The sequence below is a fragment of the Neophocaena asiaeorientalis genome, unplaced genomic scaffold (assembly GCF_003031525.2).
Source record: "Neophocaena asiaeorientalis asiaeorientalis breed wild unplaced genomic scaffold, Neophocaena_asiaeorientalis_V1.1 scaffold547, whole genome shotgun sequence".
NCBI lineage: Eukaryota > Metazoa > Chordata > Mammalia > Artiodactyla > Phocoenidae > Neophocaena > Neophocaena asiaeorientalis.
The window spans coordinates 3,731,401-3,752,753 of record NW_020185330.1 but is presented as its reverse complement, the minus strand read 5'-3'; the positions used below and the strand labels follow the sequence as shown (position 1 = coordinate 3,752,753).

At 39.1% G+C, this 21,353-nt stretch overlaps 2 protein-coding genes and 1 non-coding gene across 4 annotated transcripts in view; 2 read left to right on the top strand and 1 right to left on the bottom strand.

Annotated features, from left to right (window-relative positions):
• DLGAP5 (DLG associated protein 5) overlaps window positions 1-11,882 on the top strand; it is a 38,874-nt gene extending 26,992 nt beyond the window's left edge. The window contains exons 14-19 of one of the 2 annotated variants that reach the window (XM_024734800.1): window positions 1,614-1,833; window positions 4,796-4,979; window positions 6,731-6,791; window positions 7,617-7,860; window positions 8,697-8,746; window positions 11,372-11,882. In XM_024734800.1, coding sequence (XP_024590568.1) covers window positions 1,614-1,833; window positions 4,796-4,979; window positions 6,731-6,791; window positions 7,617-7,860; window positions 8,697-8,746; window positions 11,372-11,512 — 900 coding nt within the window. In that variant the 3' untranslated portion in view covers window positions 11,513-11,882. The remainder of the gene's footprint in view (window positions 1-1,613; window positions 1,834-4,795; window positions 4,980-6,730; window positions 6,792-7,616; window positions 7,861-8,696; window positions 8,747-11,371) is intronic. The other variant, XM_024734801.1, reaches the window with a different exon arrangement.
• Window positions 11,883-15,184: 3,302 nt separating this feature from the next.
• LGALS3 (galectin 3) overlaps window positions 15,185-21,353 on the bottom strand; it is a 16,465-nt gene continuing 10,296 nt past the window's right edge. The window contains exons 4-6 of the mRNA XM_024734737.1: window positions 21,259-21,347; window positions 17,254-17,419; window positions 15,185-15,495 (exon numbers count right to left, since the gene is read on the bottom strand). Coding sequence (XP_024590505.1) covers window positions 15,340-15,495; window positions 17,254-17,419; window positions 21,259-21,347 — 411 coding nt within the window. The 3' untranslated portion in view covers window positions 15,185-15,339. The remainder of the gene's footprint in view (window positions 15,496-17,253; window positions 17,420-21,258; window positions 21,348-21,353) is intronic.
• LOC112392913 (U6 spliceosomal RNA) lies at window positions 18,589-18,695 on the top strand. Its single transcript, XR_003001783.1, has one exon. It is a non-coding gene; the product is annotated as a U6 spliceosomal RNA (small nuclear RNA).

The following is a 21,353-nucleotide window of genomic DNA, read 5'->3' as shown; positions in this document are numbered from 1 at the left end:
ATGCTTCCAGAACAGTTATAACCAAGGTTATTGATCCACTAATTGCTGCAGTTATTAGGTACTTAATTATAAAGTCTAGTCCCTCTGCAGTATTAAATACAGTCTACTCCCTCTTTCTTGAAATTATTTTATACTGATTTTCCTCCTACCTCTGTCCCTTTTTATCAGTCATGTTTGCAAGTTTCTTTCCATTTATCCCTCGTTTGTGATACTCCAGTTCCTACCTCAACTCTCTTCTCTCCTTCCATATTCTTCATGCGCAATCTTACCCACTCGGCGATGATTCCCGAATCTGTATTTCAAACCACTCTTACTGCTGACACAGTAATACTTTAAAATCTGTGTATCCCAAACTGAAATCATCTTCACGCACATCGATGTTTCCCTGTCTCAGAGAATGGTATTATCATCCCTCCAGGCATCCAAGATAGAAACCTGGCTATCTTCTGTGGTCCTTTCCTTTCTGTATTTCACCATCTTCATTCCACCTATCTAAAAGATTGCTAAGTCCTCTCAATTCTTCCTCATATCTCCTGAATCTGTTTACTGTTTTCCATTTTTCCCTCCGTAATCTAACTACTAGCATCTTTTTCCAGTATCCCTGAAGTAATCGCCTTCCAAACTGGCTTGTAACCCTCCAATCCATTCTCCAGTCTGGACACACAGTGACTTCTCCAGAATGCAGATTCGATAATGTTAACCTCCTGATTAAAAATCATCAGTAACCTCTATTACTTTGTCCTCTGTGTAAATGTAGCTCCTCAAAATGGTTACATGTGAGGGATCATAATTAGCTGTTACTTACCTCTTGCCAACTCCTCTGTGCTTTCTTTCATTTCTGGTTTTGCAAACATGCTATTCTCTCTACCTAGCCCATTCCTCATCCCATCTTGTAGCCCACCTAGCTGTGATTTCAGCTCAGGTGCTACTTCCTATAAGCCTTTCTTGGTGCCTCTGAAGGTTGATTAATTGATAAATTCAGCCCTCTGAATTTATTTCTAACACGACATTTATTCTTCTCAGTGTCCTTATCTAGCTCTTCCACTGTGAAGCTGAGAACTCCTTGAGGGCAGGAACTTTGTCCTTTACCTTTTGACCCCCAGCATTTTATTTATTTATTTATTAAAAATTTATTATTTTTAAATTTTTGCCTGCTTTGGGTCTTCGTTGCTGCATGTGGAGTTTCTCTAGTTGCAGCAAGCGGGGCCCCTCTTCGTTGTGGCGCGCAGGCTTCTCATTGCGGTGGCTTCTCTTATTGTGGAGCACGGGCTCTAGGCACGCGGGCTTCAGTAGTTGCAGCACTCGGACTCAGTAGTTGTAGCCCATGGGCTTGGGAGCAGACTCAGTAGCTGTGGTGCACGAGTTTAGTTGCTCCGTGGCATGAGAGATCTTCCTGGACCAGGGGTTGAACCTGTGTCCCTAGTATTGGCAAGCGGATTCTTAACCACTGCACCACCAAGGAAGTCCAACACCCCCCCCCCCAAGCATTTTAGCACGTATTAGGAGGTTGGTAAGTATATGATGAATGTGTTGAGTATTTCATGTATGCCTTATTTGTTTTTCTTATAAGATGGTAATGAATCCCTTTAATAAGTCATAATTTCTCTTCACAGAAAAAAGTTGTCTCAGGTGTAGTGAGTAAACCCAAACAGGATGATGGTGGAAGAATTGCAGCTAGAAATCGCCTAGCTGCCATAAAAAATGCAGTGAGAGAGAGAATTAAGCAGAAAGAACATGCTGAGGCAGCAGCCTCTGCAATGCCAAAGGAAGTGGATAAAATAGTGTTTGATGCTGGATTTTTCAGAATTGAAAGTCCTGTTAAATCATTCTCAGGTTAGTTTTTCTGCTGAGACTACTAAACGGAAATATTTGGGTTGGATGGGAGCTTGTGTAAGAGGTGAAAAATAGTTTTCACATGAAGATTTATGTGTTTTCTGTGATTTCTGAGAAATAGCTTATGGAAGGTGGATTTGGTTTAATTTTCATTTGGAGTAAAAATTTTCCTCCTATCTTTTTTTTTTTTTTTTTGCGGTACACGGGCCTCTCACTGTTGTGGCCTCTCCCGTTGTGGAGCACAGGCTCCGGACGCGCAGGCTCAGCGGCCATGGCTCACGGGCCCAGCCGCTCCGCGGCATGTGGGATCTTCCCGGACCGGGGCATGAACCCGTGTCCCCTGCATCGGCAGGCGGACTCTCAACCACTGCGCCACCAGGGAAACCCCTCCTCTTATCTTTTTGAAATACAGTAAATGTACCAATTTCCTTATTTTATTTAAAAAAATTTTTTTTAAATTTATTTGGCTGCACCGGGTCTTAGTTGTGGCATGCGAACTCTTAGTTGTGGCATGTGGGATCTAGTTCCCTGATCAGGGATCGAACCTGGGCCCCCTGCACTGGGAGCGCGAAGTCTTAGCCACTGAACCACCAGGGAAGTCCCCCATTTTCCTAATTTTAAAATATTGCAGTGTAACCAGCTTTTACTACTTCAGGAAACCATTCTTTCTCATGATTTTCTAACTCTGGTTGTATTTTTCAATAGCCATTTTTCATAGGCTATCTTTATTAGATTGAATTTATTTACCTAGATTGAAATTATATATAAGCCATATAATGAGAGGTCATAGTTGAGGTAATCTGTTTAGGCTCCGGACGCGCAGGCTCAGCGGCCATGGCTCACGGGCCCAGCCGCTCGGCGGCATGTGGGATCCTCCCGGACCGGGGCATGAACCCGTGTCCCCTGCATCGGCAGGCGGACTCTCAACCACTGCGCCACCAGGGAAGCCCGACACTTCTATTAATGCTTTAAGTGCTAGGTGTTTATTTTCAAGGAGAAAGGGGCTAAGTCCTCTTTAAGTACTAATCAGGAGAAGGGATTTTTTTTCCTATTATTTAGGTGTGTCCACTTGGAAGATTTCTGACAATAAACTTGAGTTGCTACTTAATATTTACATTAAAATGTAAATTTATCACCTCAAGTATATTATTACCTCCCTGTCAATTTAGGTATCACACCTAGTGTGTGGTTTTGGTGTGTTTCCTTTACACCAAGCAGCTGCACTCCCTGGACTCCAGGAATTGCCTCACTGCTAATGGCATGGGTCCTTGTTACTTACTTCCCAAGGATCCTAGTGGTTTCCATGACTATGGGCCCACCACTGTCTATTCTTTCAGGGAGCTGTCTTGGTACTTATGACTAGAGAGATCAAGGTTTTTGATCAAAATTGATCTTTCTGAAATTGATTTTTAATTATAGAACTCAATAGAGTTTTAATTGTAGAACTCATAGTTTATATGAGGTTTGTTACAAAACAGAAGTCCCCAGGAAGCCCCACTCATCCTGTTTGTCACTTCCTAAAGGCAACCACTTCCAATGCTTAAAGGAGTCTTGGGGTATTGTTTACAGCCCTCTCTGAACAAGGTGTAGATTTTTTTCTTGAATTATTCCTTTGATGTACTTTCCTTGGTTTTCTCTGATCTTTCTTTCAGAAACTCTTATCTTTCTCCTGGTAAGTAGACTGTTTTTATCATTCTTTCCTGTACTTGTCATTTTCTTCTACTTCCTGAATTTCTTCAACTTTCCTGTTGGCTATCATGTTTTTAATTCCCAAGAACTCTTTCTTAGTCTTTGAATGTTCCATTTTATAACATTCTGTACTTGTTTCGTAAGTGCACTGTCTTATTTTTCTACAGACGTTAACGATAGCTTTTACGTATTCTTCCCTTGGATAATTTGTTCCAAGATACTCTCATCTGTTTGGTTTTGGTTTCTGTCTCTCGTGTTAGTCTTCCATCGGGTGTCTGATGATCATTCACTGCCTGCTCATGGTTAAGAGCGGGACTCTGCACGGCAGCGTGTGGGTAATAAGGTCTTTACTGTGGGGTGATTTAGCTGCACCATTATGCTGGGAACCTGCACATCATCACTGTATTTAAGTCTTTTCTCATGGGCTAGTTAGATTCCCCAGAGAAGATCCTTCTGATCTGTTGCCTGGAGGGTATAATTCTGGCTTCCAGTCTTTCAGGAGCCACATGGGGGGAGGGAAACTGAGTGTATCAACAATTTAAATAATACTCATTTAATCCTCCTTTTTCCATATAGTACCAGTCTCTCAACTTTATCCCCTAAACCAGAGACGCCCTGTTTCACCTTTTTGGGGAGATAAGCCTCTAGTTTTTTTTATCTTGGCGGTGGGAGGGGGTTGTTGACAGTTTCCCAGCTGTGCATAATGAGGAAAGGAATCTGGACTCTAATTGTTCTTTAAACTGACTTTGAACCAATCTTCCTGTTTTTACCTCTGCTTGCAGAGATTCTTGAGGCCACCAATTCTTTTGAGAGGTGCTGCGGTATAAACTGGGTTGATTCACATCTTTTCTGACTAGTGGCTTAGGATTTATTTTCTTGAGTCTACTAAGTAATATCCCACTCAACTATCTATATTACGCTTCCAAATTTTTCTGAGTTTTGTTGTTTCTGGTTTAGTTTCCTTTGTCCTTGAAAATTATATTTCGAATTTTAAAAGCCACTGACCTTAAAAAAAAGGATGCTTTGTCCTCGTAGCATTCAACCTTTCAAGATTATCTGTTACTGTTTATAGTAGTGGGATGTCAAGAGGAAGCAGTTTAGTGTGTGTATTCAGTACTATCTTTAACTGAAAGTCCCAGGCATTGACTTTAACAAACATTATTTTATAGGAGAAAGGTAGGGGAATAGGAAGAATTTGCACTGTCTTCCTAGTTATAGTGAAAAATGAATGAAAGAGCTTTTTGGTATTAAGATGATTTCTCTCATCTTCTAGGACTTTCTTCTGAATGTCTTTTTCAACGACTTAGAATACCTAAGTCTGCCAGCAAACCTGCGTCTGAGAGCAGGGCTGAGATGGGCGTTCTAAGACAAACCACATCACCAGAGAATCCTGATCCTCAGGGCACCAAAAGTGAACATGTTGATAAGACTTTGATTTCAAATATTTCTGGAAACAGGTATTTCTTTAATATTAAGAGTTTAACAGATGCAGACATTAAATACCATTTCAGATTGTTAACCTGGTTAAGTATGCAAGATATGTATTGTTTGTTAAATTTCACAATGACCCTGTAACGTATAGGCAATACTTCTATTTTATAAATGAGGAAATTAGGGCTTCACATTTCAGATTGGTAAATGGTCATATCTAGATGGGCAAAGTAAATGCTGCAGAACCAAGAAGAAAAGAAGTAATATAGTGTTCTTTGTTGATAAACGGCCTGAAGTTTTGGTGCTTGACAGATCTGAGCTCAAAACCAGCTCTGTGACATACTAGCTATGAAACTTCAGGACAAGTTTAATTAACTCACTAAGCTTCAGATTCATCATCCACAAAACAGTGCTGATACCTCCCTGCAGTGTCGTTGAGAGGTAGGCACTTTTGTACCGGCCATTATAGAAAGTACCTTGAGGTTGCTGACTTGACAGATGGCAGAGTGAGAGAAGGGGGAGCTAATATATACTGAACAATTATTATGGGCTGGACATTGTTCAAGGTTCCTATCATATATCATCTCATTTAATCCTCAAAACAACCATGTGAGGTACTAGATCTCCATTTTTAAAAAATGAGGAAACTTGAAAAGTTAGTAACTTACCCAAATTCAGCTTACAGTTGGTGAAAGTGGATGTTACCTACATTCTTTATGCTACATAGTACTGCCTCTGCAAAGATGCATCAAAATTACCTATATAGTCCTTGTTCGTGGAACATAAATGTACCAGAAATATGATAGGAAAAAGATACTTTAAGTAGGAAATAAAATTGTAGTCTGGAGCCAAGATAGGACTGTTGGATTTATTATTAATCTGGAGATGGGACAGCATTGAATATCCTGCCGTCACACCAAACAAGGTTGTCAAAAAATAAAGAACACCCTATGCATTGACTATTTCAATGGGGAAACAAATGAAAGTTTTTCTTTTTAAATATTTCATGGAACAAGTTATAAAATTTCTAGTTTTCAGTATAAACTAAAGTATATTTAGCCTTTGTAGGGATTAAATTGTTTTAGAAATCTGTGGATTATAAAATACCAATTTATTGTCATTTCTTAAATGCAAGTTACTTTACTTTGTATACCCTGTAGTTCATTATCTTGTACTAAGAAGATCCAAAATTGTATTTAAGTGATATTACAAGTACTCTTTAAAAAATTTTTTTACTTTATTTCTGATAATAGTCCTGAAAGAGCATCTTACAAATAAACAACTTCGTACAATGAAGGCAAAGTGAAGCTGAAAACCAGAAAAATGAGTATATATACATATTTTAAAATGACTCCAAGAGGTTGAGACAAATGTTTCTAGTAAAATGCAAGTTAAGAACTTCAGGATTAGAATATATTGTGCTATAACTAGCTAACAAGTAAAGGTAGGCAACTCCAGCCATACAATAATTGAGTTGATGCTTTAATCCCCCAGAAGTAAGCTTTATCCTGACTTTTTCTAGTATGTGGCTCTGGATTTGGCTGAGGTTCAAAAGATTGCCAGCAGACTGACCAGCACGGTCACAGCTTGTGAGCTTTCTGAGGAAAATGCGTTTGGTTTGTAAGGCCATCCTGAAGTAGCTGTCATCCACAACTAATCTATTTGGAACAGGCCTGATCTTGGATGAGGCTCCATCTTTGACCCATAAAGGATAGTCTCAAAACATAGCAAAATGTTTTAATTATCTGAGTACAATGCTGCCTTTTTCCTTTTTCAGGAACAGCATAGTAGAAGATGCTAAGTGTCCTGGATTACAAGATTTAATTGAAGTAAACCATGTAAGTCCTATTCCAGTGCATTAGATAGCCCAGTATGTTATCTATTTATATCATTATATATAGTAACTCCATAAACAACCTCCGGAATTTCCATTGGAAATCTAAAGCAGTCATATAGAATTACAGTTCTTACTTCAAAGACCTTTGGCTTGTTTGAGATCATAGTGCCAATTTGGTTTTCAGCTCACATCAAGATTATTTTTGTAAATAAAGTTTTATGGTATCACAGCCACAGTCATTTGTTTATGTATTGTATCTGGCCGCTTTCAAAATATAATGGTAGAGTGTTCATGTTTGTGCAGAGACTCTTTGGATCACAAAGCCTAAAATATTTATAGTTGGCTCTTGAAGAACAGCATGAGGGGTTGCCATCCCTCTGCACAGTCAAAAATCCACGTATAACTTACAGTCGGTGCACCCCTTATACTTGGTTCTTCCATATTTGTGGGTCCGCATCCGTGGATTCAACCAACCACAGATCCTGTAGTATTTACAATTGTAAAGATTCTGCGTATAAGTGGGCCCTCGCAGTTCAAACCCATGTTGTTCAAGGGTCAACTGTACTACCTGGCCTATCACATGGAATGTTTGCCAATCTCTGAGCTGTACTGTTGGTACTTGCTGAGAAACTTTCCTTCATTTGTACTATTGCTGTAATATTATCTGATCTAATTGTTCAAGAAGCAAGATGGTAGGATTTACAGTGTTCTTTAGCTTGTGCTCAGAATGTCATCCTTCTATTATTTCTCATTTTTAATAGCAATGAGACTTTTTCTGTTTATTTCAATTTGGGGTAATTAAATGTAAAAACATTTTTACTTGCAGGATGTAAATAAGATAAACTTTGAAATAAATTGTTTGCCTAGTGAAAGAATGAATTTGGCTCTCCTTGCTGGCAAAGTGGCAGATGATGTTAATACTAACAAAAAGGAAGAAATTTCAGATGTTGTGTATGGAATGGAACTAAATTCAATTACAGCACAGGATGTTTTGATGATTAGCCCTGAAAAAAATGTACCATCACAAAATAACATCTCACAGGAAGAAGAAACTAAAATTTCTCAGTCAGGTAAAGTCTTTTAATGTATTTAAATGAGGCTTTGTTAAATAAATGAACTTGGACTAAAGTATAGATTATTATAAACACTTCGGGATACAGTTGCCAAGAATGAAGGCTGAGAAATTGGACACTTGCAATAAATATCTTGTGAGAATTAGTTTGTGTTGTGGTACCCTACTATCCACCCAAACCTTTTGAAGTAGACCCATTAAAAATCAACAACAGATACTAATCCATATTGGATGTCAGCAGCACTTTACATTAGACCTAACTATGTGGCATCCTTTGTTGTTTGCGAAGACTCAGAAAAATTCCCTGAAGTTTTTTTAGTTCTCTTCTTTTCCATCAAACTCCTCAAGCCTTTCTTCAAAACACCCTCTTTTTCTGCCCTAGTGCCTTTTCCTACCTACTGTGTTGTGATTGTTCAGTAGGAAATGGCTCTTGTATTTTTGTTATAATATAATGTGTGATGGTTTCACCTACTATTTTCATCTGCTACTGCATGGTGCTTTTCTGGCTGGGGTCTAAGGCAAAATAAACATTATAACCTTGGTCAGACATTTAAGGCACTCCAGCTATGTTCTAGCATCTTTTGGGTGCCTTTAAATTACAAGCATGAGATTTATCTATAGAAGCCTTTTTTTATACTGAAATTAAGGATGAGAATTTTACAAAGAAATTTAACTACATTTAAAAATAAATTATAGCATAAGATGATCCATATTTTTCTTAGCATATGATGTATGGAATTTTTCATATCTTTCAAGGCTTTGTTCCTTTCTAACAACACTTAACTGTGAGAATATTACTTTAAAAGTTAAAAATTATTCCTTTTTGTTTTTCAGTACTATTTGATAATAAAAGTCTCACTACTGAATGCCATCTTCTTGATTCAGTAAGTTTTCCAACTTGATTTGAAAAGTTCTTTATATTCCAGATTTGTTTTATAAAATGAATATTACTCACTTTTCAATTTATGTGCAAAGTTTACATCTTGTCATTGTTTTATTTACTCTGAAATCCACTTTTATTCATTTTTTCTCAAAATGGGAAAAATTGTATTAAGTTATATTAATACTTTAAAATATAGTGTGCTTTAGTATTAAACTCTGAAGATTTAATTCTCTATATGGTTTATGTATCAAATTTGTTGTGACAAAGTGGTTGAATACTTGAACATCTAATATGTAGCTTGGATTATGCTGGGTAGTTCTCAGTGATGTATGAAAAATATAATGCAAGATTTCTATACTTTTGAAGCTTACAGTTGGGGAGATAATGTCTGTCCTACCTTCAGTTATTGCTTATTTTCATTCTAGTTCTTTTAGATTACTATATTTATGTCCAGCTATTTTATTTGGAAGCTCCCCAGCCTTTACTTTTAGTGACCTCTTGCCTTTAAATCTAGTTCAAACATTTGCCCATCTGTGAAGCCTTCCTGTAAAAGCTCTCATCTCTCGCATGTTAATTTCTGTATAGGCACAGGTGCACAATGCATACAGGCACACATTGAATCTCTTATTAAGAGTATAATATGAGATACTGTATTCCTAAAACATATTGTACTTTCAGGAATCTATTTCCCTTATTAACTATAAATTCCTCTTTAGGCAGAGCTGTCTGATTCGCATTCATGGCTGCTGGCACTGAATAGTAGGGCATGAATGGAATGGTGCTCTCTTGCCTACTGTTTACAGCATTGGCTTTCACCCCTACTGCCAGATATTTTTATTTCAATGATCTGTATTAGGACGTTTGTCAGGCGATTGTGGCCATGGTCAACAACTCTGGTTTATAACCTTACCTTGAAATTTTCCAGGACCAATTGCTAAAATAAATCAGGGAGTGGCTTTGGTTTGCTAATCTTCCATCTCAGAATATAAAAAATTCATTAAGGCAAATGTAGGATCAAACAGAAACAATTTTTGTTAACCTCATGAAGCCTGGCAAATGCTTGGCTTCCTCAAGCCACTAATTCCTTAAGGACCTCTGAATATGTTGACTTTTATTATCTTTCGAAGATGCCTTCTTTGTATTCAGCCTTCTGAGGTGGCTACATCTCAGGAGCTGAACGGAGTGTGTTACTGCGACCACACTGTTCCTTCTTAGTCTTGGCCTTCTTTATTTATTTATTTAAAAAATAAATTTATTTATTTTATTTTTGGCTTTATTTGGGTCTTCGTTGCTTCACATGGGCTTTCTCTAGTTGTGGTGAGCGGGGGCTACTCTTCGTTACCGTGCGCGGGCTTCTCATTGTGGTGGCTTCTCTTGTTGCGGACCATGGGTTCTAGGTGTGCAGGCTCAGTAGTTGTGGCACACAGGCTTAGTTGCTCCACAGCGTGTGGGATCTTCCTGGACCAGGGCTGGAACCCATGTGCCCTGCATTGGCAGGCAGGTTCTTAACCACTGCACCACTAGGGAAGTCCCAGTCCAAGCCTTCTTTTTTTTTTTTTAATTAATTAATTAATTAATTAATTTTGGCTGCATTGGGTCGTCATTGCTGCGTGCAGGCTTTCTCTAGTTGTGGCGAGCAGGGGCTACTCTTCATTGTAAGTTGCAGAGCACAGGCTCTAGGCGCGCGGGCTCAGTAGTTGTGGCTCACAGCCTCTAGAGCACAGGCTCAGTTTATGTGGCTCACGGGCTTTAGTTGCCGCGGCATGTGCGATTTTTCCGGACCAGGGCTTGAACCCGTGTCCCCTGCATTGGCAGGCGGATTCTTAACCACTGCGCCACCAGGGAAGTCCCAGTCTTGGGTTTCTTTAATCCTAGGCTGAGACCTAGAGAGACGGATTTCAGCATAAGGCCAATTTATATATACCTGATTTAATCTTGTTCTCAGAGCTGAATTCTGAATGATTGGTTCTGATAATATGTGGTATTATAAGTAAATCTGGATGTTAATGAATCATAATATTCTATTTTTGATACATTAGTAATATGATTAAGATTGCTTCACAGTTATCATATATTATCTTGTTGATAAATCTTAGTATCTTAAAACTTAGTCTCCCTGTGAATTATTTTCCACTTCCATAAATTTTAGAAGTTATATTTTTGGATTTTTTTTTTAATAGGTCCACCTGTCTATTTTAGACTCACATTATTACTAGCTCTGTGCATCATTTGAACTTGAAGTAGGGTTTGAGAGGGAACAAAGAAAAGGATCCCAGCAGGATCACGCTAGTAAAAGACCTATTAAGTACAATTATATGGACTAGGATTTGTGGAATCTGCATAAGTGGCCTCAGTTTTATTCATCCTGCATATGTTGCTGAAGTCCATTTACATATTACTAATCACCTTTTAAGGCGTATATTCCTAATATGCTTTTCAGTTAAAAAAAACTATATGTTTGAAATTAGATCCATGGAAAGTAGCATAATCATTAATAACTTTTTATTGTGTATAAGAAACGTCATTTATATTATTAATTAATCCATTACTAATTTGCAATGTTGAAAACTTAATTGGTGAAACTCTTGATGGTTACTTTAGTGACTTCTCTAAATTTATTCTCTAGCCAGGCCTAAACTGCAGTAATACATTCACTCAGGTGGAAAGAAGACATCAAGAACGTACCAGACACATTCCCTTTGGTGGTAACCTGATTACGTTTTCACCTCTAAAGCCCCTCAGTGGAGATCAACCAGAAGAATTTTGAATTTAAAAATAAATCCAGACATTTTTCTTCATGTTATCAGTGCTGTGGTATATTCTTAGAATATTGAAAAGTTGAAGAATATGTATTTGTGTTCACTTCTATTCAATCCATTTATATAGTGTCATACAGCAGCCCTCCGTATACTGAGGGCCTACTGTTGGGGACTTGAGCATCCTTGAATTTTGCATGTGTATGGGGGGGGGGGCGTCCTGGAACCAATACCCCCCACCCCAGGATTCTGAGGAACAACTGTATACTATTTCAATATTCAGTGTTCATCAAAGTATGTTTTAGATATGATACTGTTTCTCAAGGGAAGTGGGGATATTTTGTATATTAACCATGCAGAATAAAAATGTACTGTGCCTTGCCTCTCTTGTTTAAAATGTATAAGCTTAAATGTTAAGTATACCTACTCAGAGCTTATGAACATTCTTTCATTTAATCAAAATACAGTGTTAAACTCTGACAGAAATATTTGCATTCTTTTATACTTTACTCTTAATTTGAACTCTTAAATTTGTTGATGTTGAACAGCTTTGCATAGTGCATTTTCCAGGGTGTGTTGAGTTTCTTTAGATGAGCTTTCTGGATTCTGAAGTCAGTTTACATGCTGCAGTTTCAAATGGTTAAATTATAAGCGGTTCCCATTAAATTCTTGTATTTTTTTTTTCATTTTCCGCTTGACGTGACTGACAGCCTTTGAAGGAAATGCTGCCTTCCCTTAAAGAGAATTATATCAATCACTTAATGCGTTCGAAATATTTTCTCTTTTATAAAACTCTTAACTACAGGATTTGTAGAAGACAGGGTGATCAGAGTAACAGAGCACCAAGATGACTCATTGTAGCTAAAGCTTGTCACCAGACCTGGATCCAGTTATTTCTGTTTGCAAATGAGGTGAGTGTTCGAGGTATTCACCAAACAAGCAGCAACTTTATGGATAGTCCTTTAAGATGAAGAGTTTCCAAACAAGAAGGGAAAGCACATCTACTTTTGTTGTCAGAGGAAGGTATGTTAGGCTTGTGGAAAAGACAGTATTTATTATCAAGCCCACGTGAGCAGTTAGGAGACTATGTGAGGTGCTGGTTTAGAAGCATATTCTCAGAATGCCTAGTCTTAACAAAATATAAAAGCAGCTTTAACAGCCCATTAATAAATAATTCAAGCAAGACATTCAGAACAAAGAAACATTTTATGTAAAAGTTAGGGTTTTCTAAGGGTCCAGGGCCATGAACGTGTAAAAGACATGGGTACAAAGCAACCCAAGACTTAGAATCTATATAAAGCAATATGCAACAATGGGACTGCCCTGGTGGTGCAGTGGATAAGACTCCGAGCTCCCAATGCAGGGGGCCCGGGTTTGATCCCTGGTCAGGGAACTAGATCCCACATGCGTACCACAACTAAGGAGCCCGTGTGCCGCAGCTAAGGAGCTGGCGAGCCGCAACTCGGGATCCCTGGAGCCACAACTAAGGAGCCTGCCTGTCGCAACTAAGACCTGGCGCAACCAAATAAATAAATTTTTTTAAAAAATGCAACATAACAATAAAATAATATTTGCCCTCAAGGATAAAGTAGATAAGAATAAAACAATGTGAGTAAACATGATTTTTTTTGGTAGGTTTAATATGTACTATTGAATCATTTAGAAAGCTTTTGGCTATTAAGTGATAATGAATTGAACTCGAATTGGCTTAACAGTAAGGAAATTTATTATTTCACAAGTTGTCAGGGTGATTTCAGGCACTTTATAATCAACAGCTCAATGATGCCATCAAAGTCCAACATCTGTTCATTCTGGCATCCTTGGTGTCAGTGTCTCTAAAGCTGGGTCCTTTTGGAGTCACATGATGGTTGCTAGTGGTAATCAGAGCTGTATCCTTCCCTTTAGTCTGGTTAGGCCAGCTAATGCCACATCTCTATCTGCAGATCAGCTGGGGTGTGCTTAAACTAATCAGGTTTCCCTATTTTATCTGGGATTATACCCGGGTAAAACCAGGACTGTTAGGAAGCAGGGAATGAGTTGGGTAGGCAGCCATCAATGTGTCCTACAACTAGAGAGAGTGTCCTTGGGCTACTGGACTCTAGAATTATGAGGTATTAAGAAAATCTTTAAAGACAAATGAAAGAAAACTGGGTAGAACAAGAGCCTTTCCAAAAATAAAAAAAAAAAAAGGAATTTCCATTTATTGAGGACCTACTATATGACAACATCTTTGCAAACAATATTTTATTCAATGGTCATAGTAACCCATTTTATAGACAAAAGATGTGTTATAAAATGTATTATACAGTTCGTTTTACAGACAAAGGAACCAAGGCTCAGAGGATTTAAGTAATTTTGTATAAACCAAATTCCCTTTTTTCTCCATAGCTTACTATGTTCTTCTGTTTAATCACTGGAGTAGAACAGTCAAGATCAGAATGTTAGAATAAGGAATTAACATACTTTTTGAAATGAGATGTGATGTGCTGCTCACATCCCACTTTAGGACTGAAGGACTCATTTTTTTAGTTCTTATAACTGCTGCTAGCAGACAGTCCTTGGGAATCATCCCGTGTGAGAACTGTGTCAGGTGAAGAAAGCCACTTCACCCAAGATCAGACTGTTTCCTAAGATCAGACTGTGGCCTGTATTAACTGACTGAAGTGAAAATATGAAGGCATCCCCCTCTTGACAGCTCTAAAACATCATCCCGGCTCATAACCCCTATAGTGTAGGCTGAGGCATGGATGCTCAACTTCTTACTCTGCCTAATTGTGTGCCTTCTCGTCTCCACACCTGTTGAGAGAAAGGGCACTCCTTCATAAACCTCTTGCATTCTAACCTCTTTGCCTCCTGGGGGACCCAACCTGTGGCAACAAAATACTTGAGAAGATGGTATTGTAGAAACAATAATAGATCAAGTAATACTTGGTCTCCTATAAAATGAGGTGATGTGAGCACACCCTGGTTTTGAAATTATATTAATCTTTGGCCTTGCTGGTAATGAGGAAGGGCAGAAAGGCATGGTTGAGAGTATTAACAATGGGAACTATAAACTTTTTCAAGCTGATTACATTTCTAATTAAAAACCTACTTTTTTTTCCCTCTACAAATCTGGATATTTCATAAAACCAAAAGAACCCACGGGAAGATTGTCTGATATTGGTATCCATTACTGATTTGAAAGCAGTGAAGTATAGTTTAGAGAGATGAAATAGTTAAAAGGAGTCCAGAGAAATATACCAGAATGCTAACAGTAATTGTCTATATGTAAAATTTTTCTTTCTGCTTTTCTCATTTCCTGAATATATTATGTTTCCTGAAGTAAGAAAATAGAACGATTTCTTTGTAGCATCTGTTGGAAAGGTTAATTTGGGGGTAGTATTTACTCCTATTTACTTTTTTTTTTTTTTGGGGTCTTTATTGAATTTGTTACAATATTGCTTCTGTTTTATGTTTTTTGGCCATGAGGCATGTGGGATCTTAGCTCCCTGACCAGGGATGAACCTGCACTTCCTGCACTGGAAAGCGAAGTCCCTCCTTTTTAAAAAATAGTTTAGCAAATATTGAAAACTTTGGGAGACTCTGATGCAGTATTAACATTGCTACAGCTTTCTTTTTCCATTGAGTCCTTTTCCATTGAGTCCATTGTGCATTATCAAGAATAAACTGCCCCAATTAAATGACATATAAAGACAGGTAACTCTTTATTAAATGGATGATTTGCAAGAAGGACATTGATGAATAAAGGTAAAATTTTTCACTCGTAGCGAACATGAAACTTTTAAATGTGTAAGGTTTACGTTCGATTTCATTTCTTTAAAAAGTATCTGCCCCTTTATATCATGGTGTGCGAAGCACTGGTGAGATTTATGTCACCAGAAATTCCCAGCTTGCTGATTTCCCCGAGATTTTTCACCCGATGATTGTACTGCAACAAGTGAGCATCATTGACCGCAACCTTGAAGTGGTCAGCTTCAACCAGGACTTGTATCTGAAATGGCACATACACAAAACTGTTAGGAATGCCCATTCATCACAAAACCAGTGTGGCCTGAGCTCAGGATGTCTAGCATTTCACCTTTATGATCAATTGTAGAACTAATTAAAGTCAGAAAAAGTAACTTTACAGCAAAAATAAACTCCAACTTATTCAAGATTTAAACAAAACAAATGATAAAATTTTTAGAAGGATATATAGTTGAAGCCACAGAGGAAAAGATTAATAATTTATCTACATAAAAACCTAAAGTTTTTGGATGGCCTCAAACACCTAAAACTAAAAATAAATGCTAAAATAGGAATCCTCTACTTAGAGTGGCAAATGTTATGAAGATTGATAATAACCAGTTTTGGCAAGAGTAGGGGAAACATACTCTCCCAGTGGTTAGAGGATGTGTTAATCCTTACATCCTTTTGGAAGCAGCACTTTGGCAACATCCTTATCTAAATTTTAAACATGTATATTCTTTGAGTAAAGTTATTCTAGGAAGCAAAGATTTATAAGGATAGCTATCACAGTATTTTAGTAAAATAAATAAAACTTTCCTGGTTTTATTTGTTTGGAATATTTCCATACTCCAAATTTTCATCAGTAGGGTACAGGCTGAATTAATACACATCTGAACAATGAAGTACTATTAGGTGGCAATGTTCTCATAAGGAAAGATGTCCACCAAATGTAGAATATGGTCCCTGTTAGACCCTGCCCTTGAGCCGGCGGTCTAGCTGTTTTTTTAAATTTATTTATTTATTTTTATATGTGGCTGTGTTGGGTCTTCGTTGCTACGCACAGGCTTTCTCTAGTTGCGGCGAGCGGGGGCTACTCTTTGTTGCAGTTCACGGGCTTCTCACTGTGGTGTCTTCTCTTGCTGCGGAGCACGGGCTCTAGGCCCACGGGCTTCAGTAGTTGTGGCTCATGGGCTCTAGAGCACAGGCTCAGTAGTTGTGGCGCACGGGCTTAGTTGCTCCGCGGGATGTGGGATCTTCCTGGGCCAGGGATCAAACCCGTGCCCCCCTGCACGGTCTAGCTGTTTTATAATCCACTCTATAGTCAACCCTTACCCGATACTGTGGACCTAATATTTGTTGAAGCAGTGCTTAAAAATAAAAAGTGTGTTGCTTGTCATAGAAAACACTGGAAAGTTACTCAAGTTGAAACCTTTGTGAGGATGGGGGAAGCGGTAAAGGATGGAGGACTTTTTAGTTAATTTTTAAAAATCTATAAATTTTTCTTTTCATAAAACAAGTATGTATTACTTTTAGAATTTAAAAATTTCAGGTTTTTAAATTTTTTTTGACTACGCCACACGGCATGTGGGATCTTAGTTCCCCAACCAGGGATTGAACTCACGCCCCCTGCACTGGAAGCATGGAGTCTTAACCACTGGACCACCAGGGAAATCCAATATTTCGTTTTGACTGCCATGCTAACTATGTTGTTTTGAGGAATTAAGTCTCAGCCCAACTGTACCATAAAGACTCTCTACTTTTTTTTATTAAAGAAGCTATTATTCTCACTTCCAGAAAAGCTTAAACTCAGAGGGGTGGTAACGGGTGACGGTAAGGTGTCTGAATGGAGTTGGGGAGAGTGCCACTATTTCTGAGACCTGTCCCCTGGTACGGAGGGCAGATGTACTGGTTAGGTGTCCCAGGACAGCTGATGAAAATTCATTTCCAGTGCATTGTGGTTTAAGAGTGATTCCCCATGAGAAATATACATTATCAATATATAACAGTAGCAATAACTTACTTTGAAAGGTTTACCACTTTCAAATGGGAAAACCGTCTGTCTTTCTTCCTTCCCCCAGTTATTATTCAGCTTCGAATTGCAAACGATGACTTTCCTGTTGTCCTCATTGAAGCGTGGGTTAAAGTGGAAGGCAACATCATTTCCTGTCTTGAAATCTAAAGCAAGTCTGTTTTAAACCAAAGACCAGAGTTAGTAAAATTATTCAAATTGTACATTTGTATCAAGTGAAGAACATAAAATTTTCTAAAGAGCAAATCATTTATAAAATACAGGAAAAATTTCTAAACAGAAAGCAAATAAACCGGAGAATGGGTTCAAACTGGAAAGTATACTGGGCCAAGTACAGTAGTTCCACTTTATGTGCAGAGGGTATGTTCTAAGACCCCAGTGGATGCCTGAAACCATGGATAGTACCGAACCAAATATCTATTTAGCTAGCTAGCTAGCTGGCTAGCTATCCACGCACACTTTTTTCCTATACATGTATACCTATGATAAAGTTTAATTTATAAATTAGGTACAGTAAGAGGTTAATAATAAAATAGAACAATTACAGCAATATACTGTTGTAAAAGTCATGTGAATGTTGTCTTTCAAAATATTGTACACATTTAATGCCTTTTCCATCTGAACTAAGCACTTATGCGCTGGGGCTGTAACTTTTGCAGTTTGAGGTATGACAGGAAAAAATAAAAAACTAGCATGAGTTTCTTTCCTTTCTCACAATTTCATGGACAGAAGATTTGTACTTACTAAAGATCTTAGCAACCTCAGCATACAATTTTTTTCTTTCCATTAAATCAAGAACCTTCCCTTTTTCACTTAAAAGGAGCCTTTTATAGCTTCTCTTTGGCATATATGAATTGCCAGCATCACTACTCTTGCTTTTGGGGTCATTATTAAGTAAAAAAAGGGTTACTTGGACACAAGCGCCAGGGTACCATGACAGTGGATCTGATAACCGAGAGCTACTAAGTGACTAACAGGCCAGATATTGCTGCACAAAGGGATGATTTCACGTACTGGGCAGGATGGGGCTGGACAGCGTGAGATTTCACCATGCTGCTCACAACGGTGGCAACTTAAAACTTATGAATTGCTTATTTCTGGGAATTTCCATTTAATATTTTCAGACCACGATTGACCCTGGGTAACTGAAATCGTGGAAAGCGAAACCTCAGATAAGGGGGGACTACTGTATTCGATGTACTACCACAGTATCTCAAAGTAAACAAAACAATATGTGTTGAGTTTTTTGGCCTCGTTGTCTTTGGTCATATCCTTCTATTCAGCTGTAATTCTCTTTTTACTCTCTACACATAAAACAGTCAAGGTGTGCTCGCTTCGGCAGCACATATACTAAAATTGGAACGATACAGAGAAGATTAGTATGGCCCCTGGGCAAGGATGACACGCAAATTCATGAAGCGTTGTATTTTTTTTTCCCTGGTGGTGCAGTGGTTAAGAATCCGCCTGCCAATGCAGGGGACACGGGTTCGAGCCCTGGTCTGGGAAGATCCTACGTGCCGTGGAGCAACTAAGCCCGTGCGCCACAGCTACTGAGCCTGTGCTCTAGAGCCCACGTGCCACAACTATGGGTGCCTAGAGCCCGTGCTCCACAACAAGAGAAGCCACCGCAATGAGAAGCTCGTGCACCACAACTAGAGAAAGCCTGTGCGCAGCAACAAAGACCCAACGCAGCCAAAAATAAAAATAAATGTTTTAAAAAAGAAAATTCAATTGAGTAAAATTTTAAAAAAAAAGCAAGGTCTGCTTTCTAGACCTACTAACAATGATTCCTTGGGTATTTAATTCACCCAGTAACAGACACATACAACCACCAATGATTAAATTCACAGGGAAAGGACCAATATGGTCAAATGGCAATAGAATTTGTATTTGACTAAATGTGCAATGCCTGTATTTTCTCAGTAGTGAAAAGGAAGATAATTGTCAACTCTACCGCCGTAAGGATTTTTTTCTTTCATGGAACTGCTCACATAGATTTTGCAGATCAAAGCAGTACATTTCTCAGTTTACTACCACCTTAATCATTTCAACCAAAATTGGTTTTGACCTGCCCCAGTCTCAGTCGACATCTCTATTGTTATTGGAACTAACATTTTTAGTGCAACAGTCATAAATAAGGCAAAGATACCAGTGTGGTCCTGCGTGACAGCAGCTGCAGCAGGAGGAGAGCAGATATTACCGAATCGTGAGTGCTGTCTGCAGAGGACCAGGGCGCTGGGTCCTATGTTATTTTGGGAGGCAAGATGGATAAGGACACAGGCAGAGGATATGTATGTTGTGTAACTTGCTGTGAGACAAGCTTTATTATGTAGGGAAGTATTGTGCTGAGAGAAGCTGTATAGGCTGTGTGGAAGGAAGAGCTGGCTTAGGGTAGTGACTACCACGTAGAACCAGAGGAGGCTGGCTGGAGGTGGAGTGAACTGGTTAGCTGAATGTAAAACGATCAGATCAGAATCGGAGTCCACCTCCTGGTAACAGAGGAGGTTGCTCCTGCCGATTCACGAGGATCAAGATGACAGGCACTCACAGGGGCTGTTTATAGATTCTTAAATAAACCTGTGTACACAGCTGGAATTTGTACCTTTTGTGTCCTCTCTATAAGACCCAGAAACATTAATTAATCTAGGAGCTTTAATAGTACTACTAACCTCAAGGACAGACATACTGAACAGCTTCAGGATAGCCCTAGCCTGCTTGTATTATATATAAATATAACCAGTGGTGATAACCAGAGCCAAGCATCCCAGGGCAGCCCGTAAATCAGCATGGATTTTCCAAGTGAGCTCAAAGTCTTATCCGCCCCGAGCTCACCCCACCAGTACCAATGGCAGAGGCTGATTTACTTTTAAAGTCTTTAACTTGCAGAGTCTTTTCAAACTTCTTAAGTAAACAGTGTCTACTCAGAAGACTGGGGTTCCCCACCTTGTCACTTATCATCTGTAGACCAGGCCGACACGTGGGAATCTGTGACTCTGCTGTTTCACCCGGTATGAAGACGGAAATGGCGGCCAAGCTCACAAATCTGAGAGTGCACCAAGACCTGCACAACTGCAGGGAGATTTGTACCACTATGAGGACAGAGAGGTATAATTGGTTTTTTTTTTTGCGGTACGCGGGCCTATCCCGTTGCGGAGCACAGGCTCTGGACGCGCAGGCTCAGCGGCCATGGCTCACGGGCCCAGCCGCTCCACGGCCTGTGGGATCCTCCGGGGCCAGGGCTCGAACCCGTGTCCCTGCATTAGCAGGCAGACTCTCAACCACTGCGCCACCAGGGAAGCCCCGAGAGGTATAATATTTAAGCTCTCAGATCAACTAGGCATCTTTTTGTCTTTGACCCTAGTTTTTTTTTTTTTTATAGTTATTTATTTAGCTGCACCGGGTCTTAGTTGCAGCACGCATGATCTTCGTTGCGACATGCAGGATCTTTCAGCTGTGGCATGTAGGATCTTTTTTAGTTGTAACCTGAGAACTCTTAGTTGAGGCACATGTGGGATCTAGTTCCCTGACCAGGGATCAAACCCCAGCCCCCCTGCATTGGGAGCATGGAGTCTTAGCCCCTGAACCACCATGGAAGTCCCTGACCCTAATTTTTGATGGGCTTTGTGTTTTAGACAATCTATGGCTCAGAGGTGGAGGGATGGCCAAACATTACATTACAAAGGCTCTACTTTCCTTTAATTCTAAGGCTTTCACTGCCTAGAAGAACCAACAGAATGGGTTTTCCTGCTCTTCCTCTTTGTCCTCACAAAGTAAAACTCTGTTTTATTCTGGTTCTGGGAGAAACACAAGATTTAGTGAGGGAAACCTTGTCTTCTTGGTGGGAATGCGTATTGATTTATGGGGAAATCCCAAACTATGGTATAGCCAAGATTCTAAATGTGCAATTTTAAAAACTCTATCAAAATTCAAAACAGATCACCCTTTATTCCAAAAGCAATCAGTAAATATGTTAGACTTGCTGACTTTGCTCTTTACCTGTTTGCATCGGGCTTTACTGTGCCCAGGATTGTTATCAGCATGCGAGGCATGACTCCTCCGGAAAAAGGCAGGTCATAAGGCACATTCTGGGA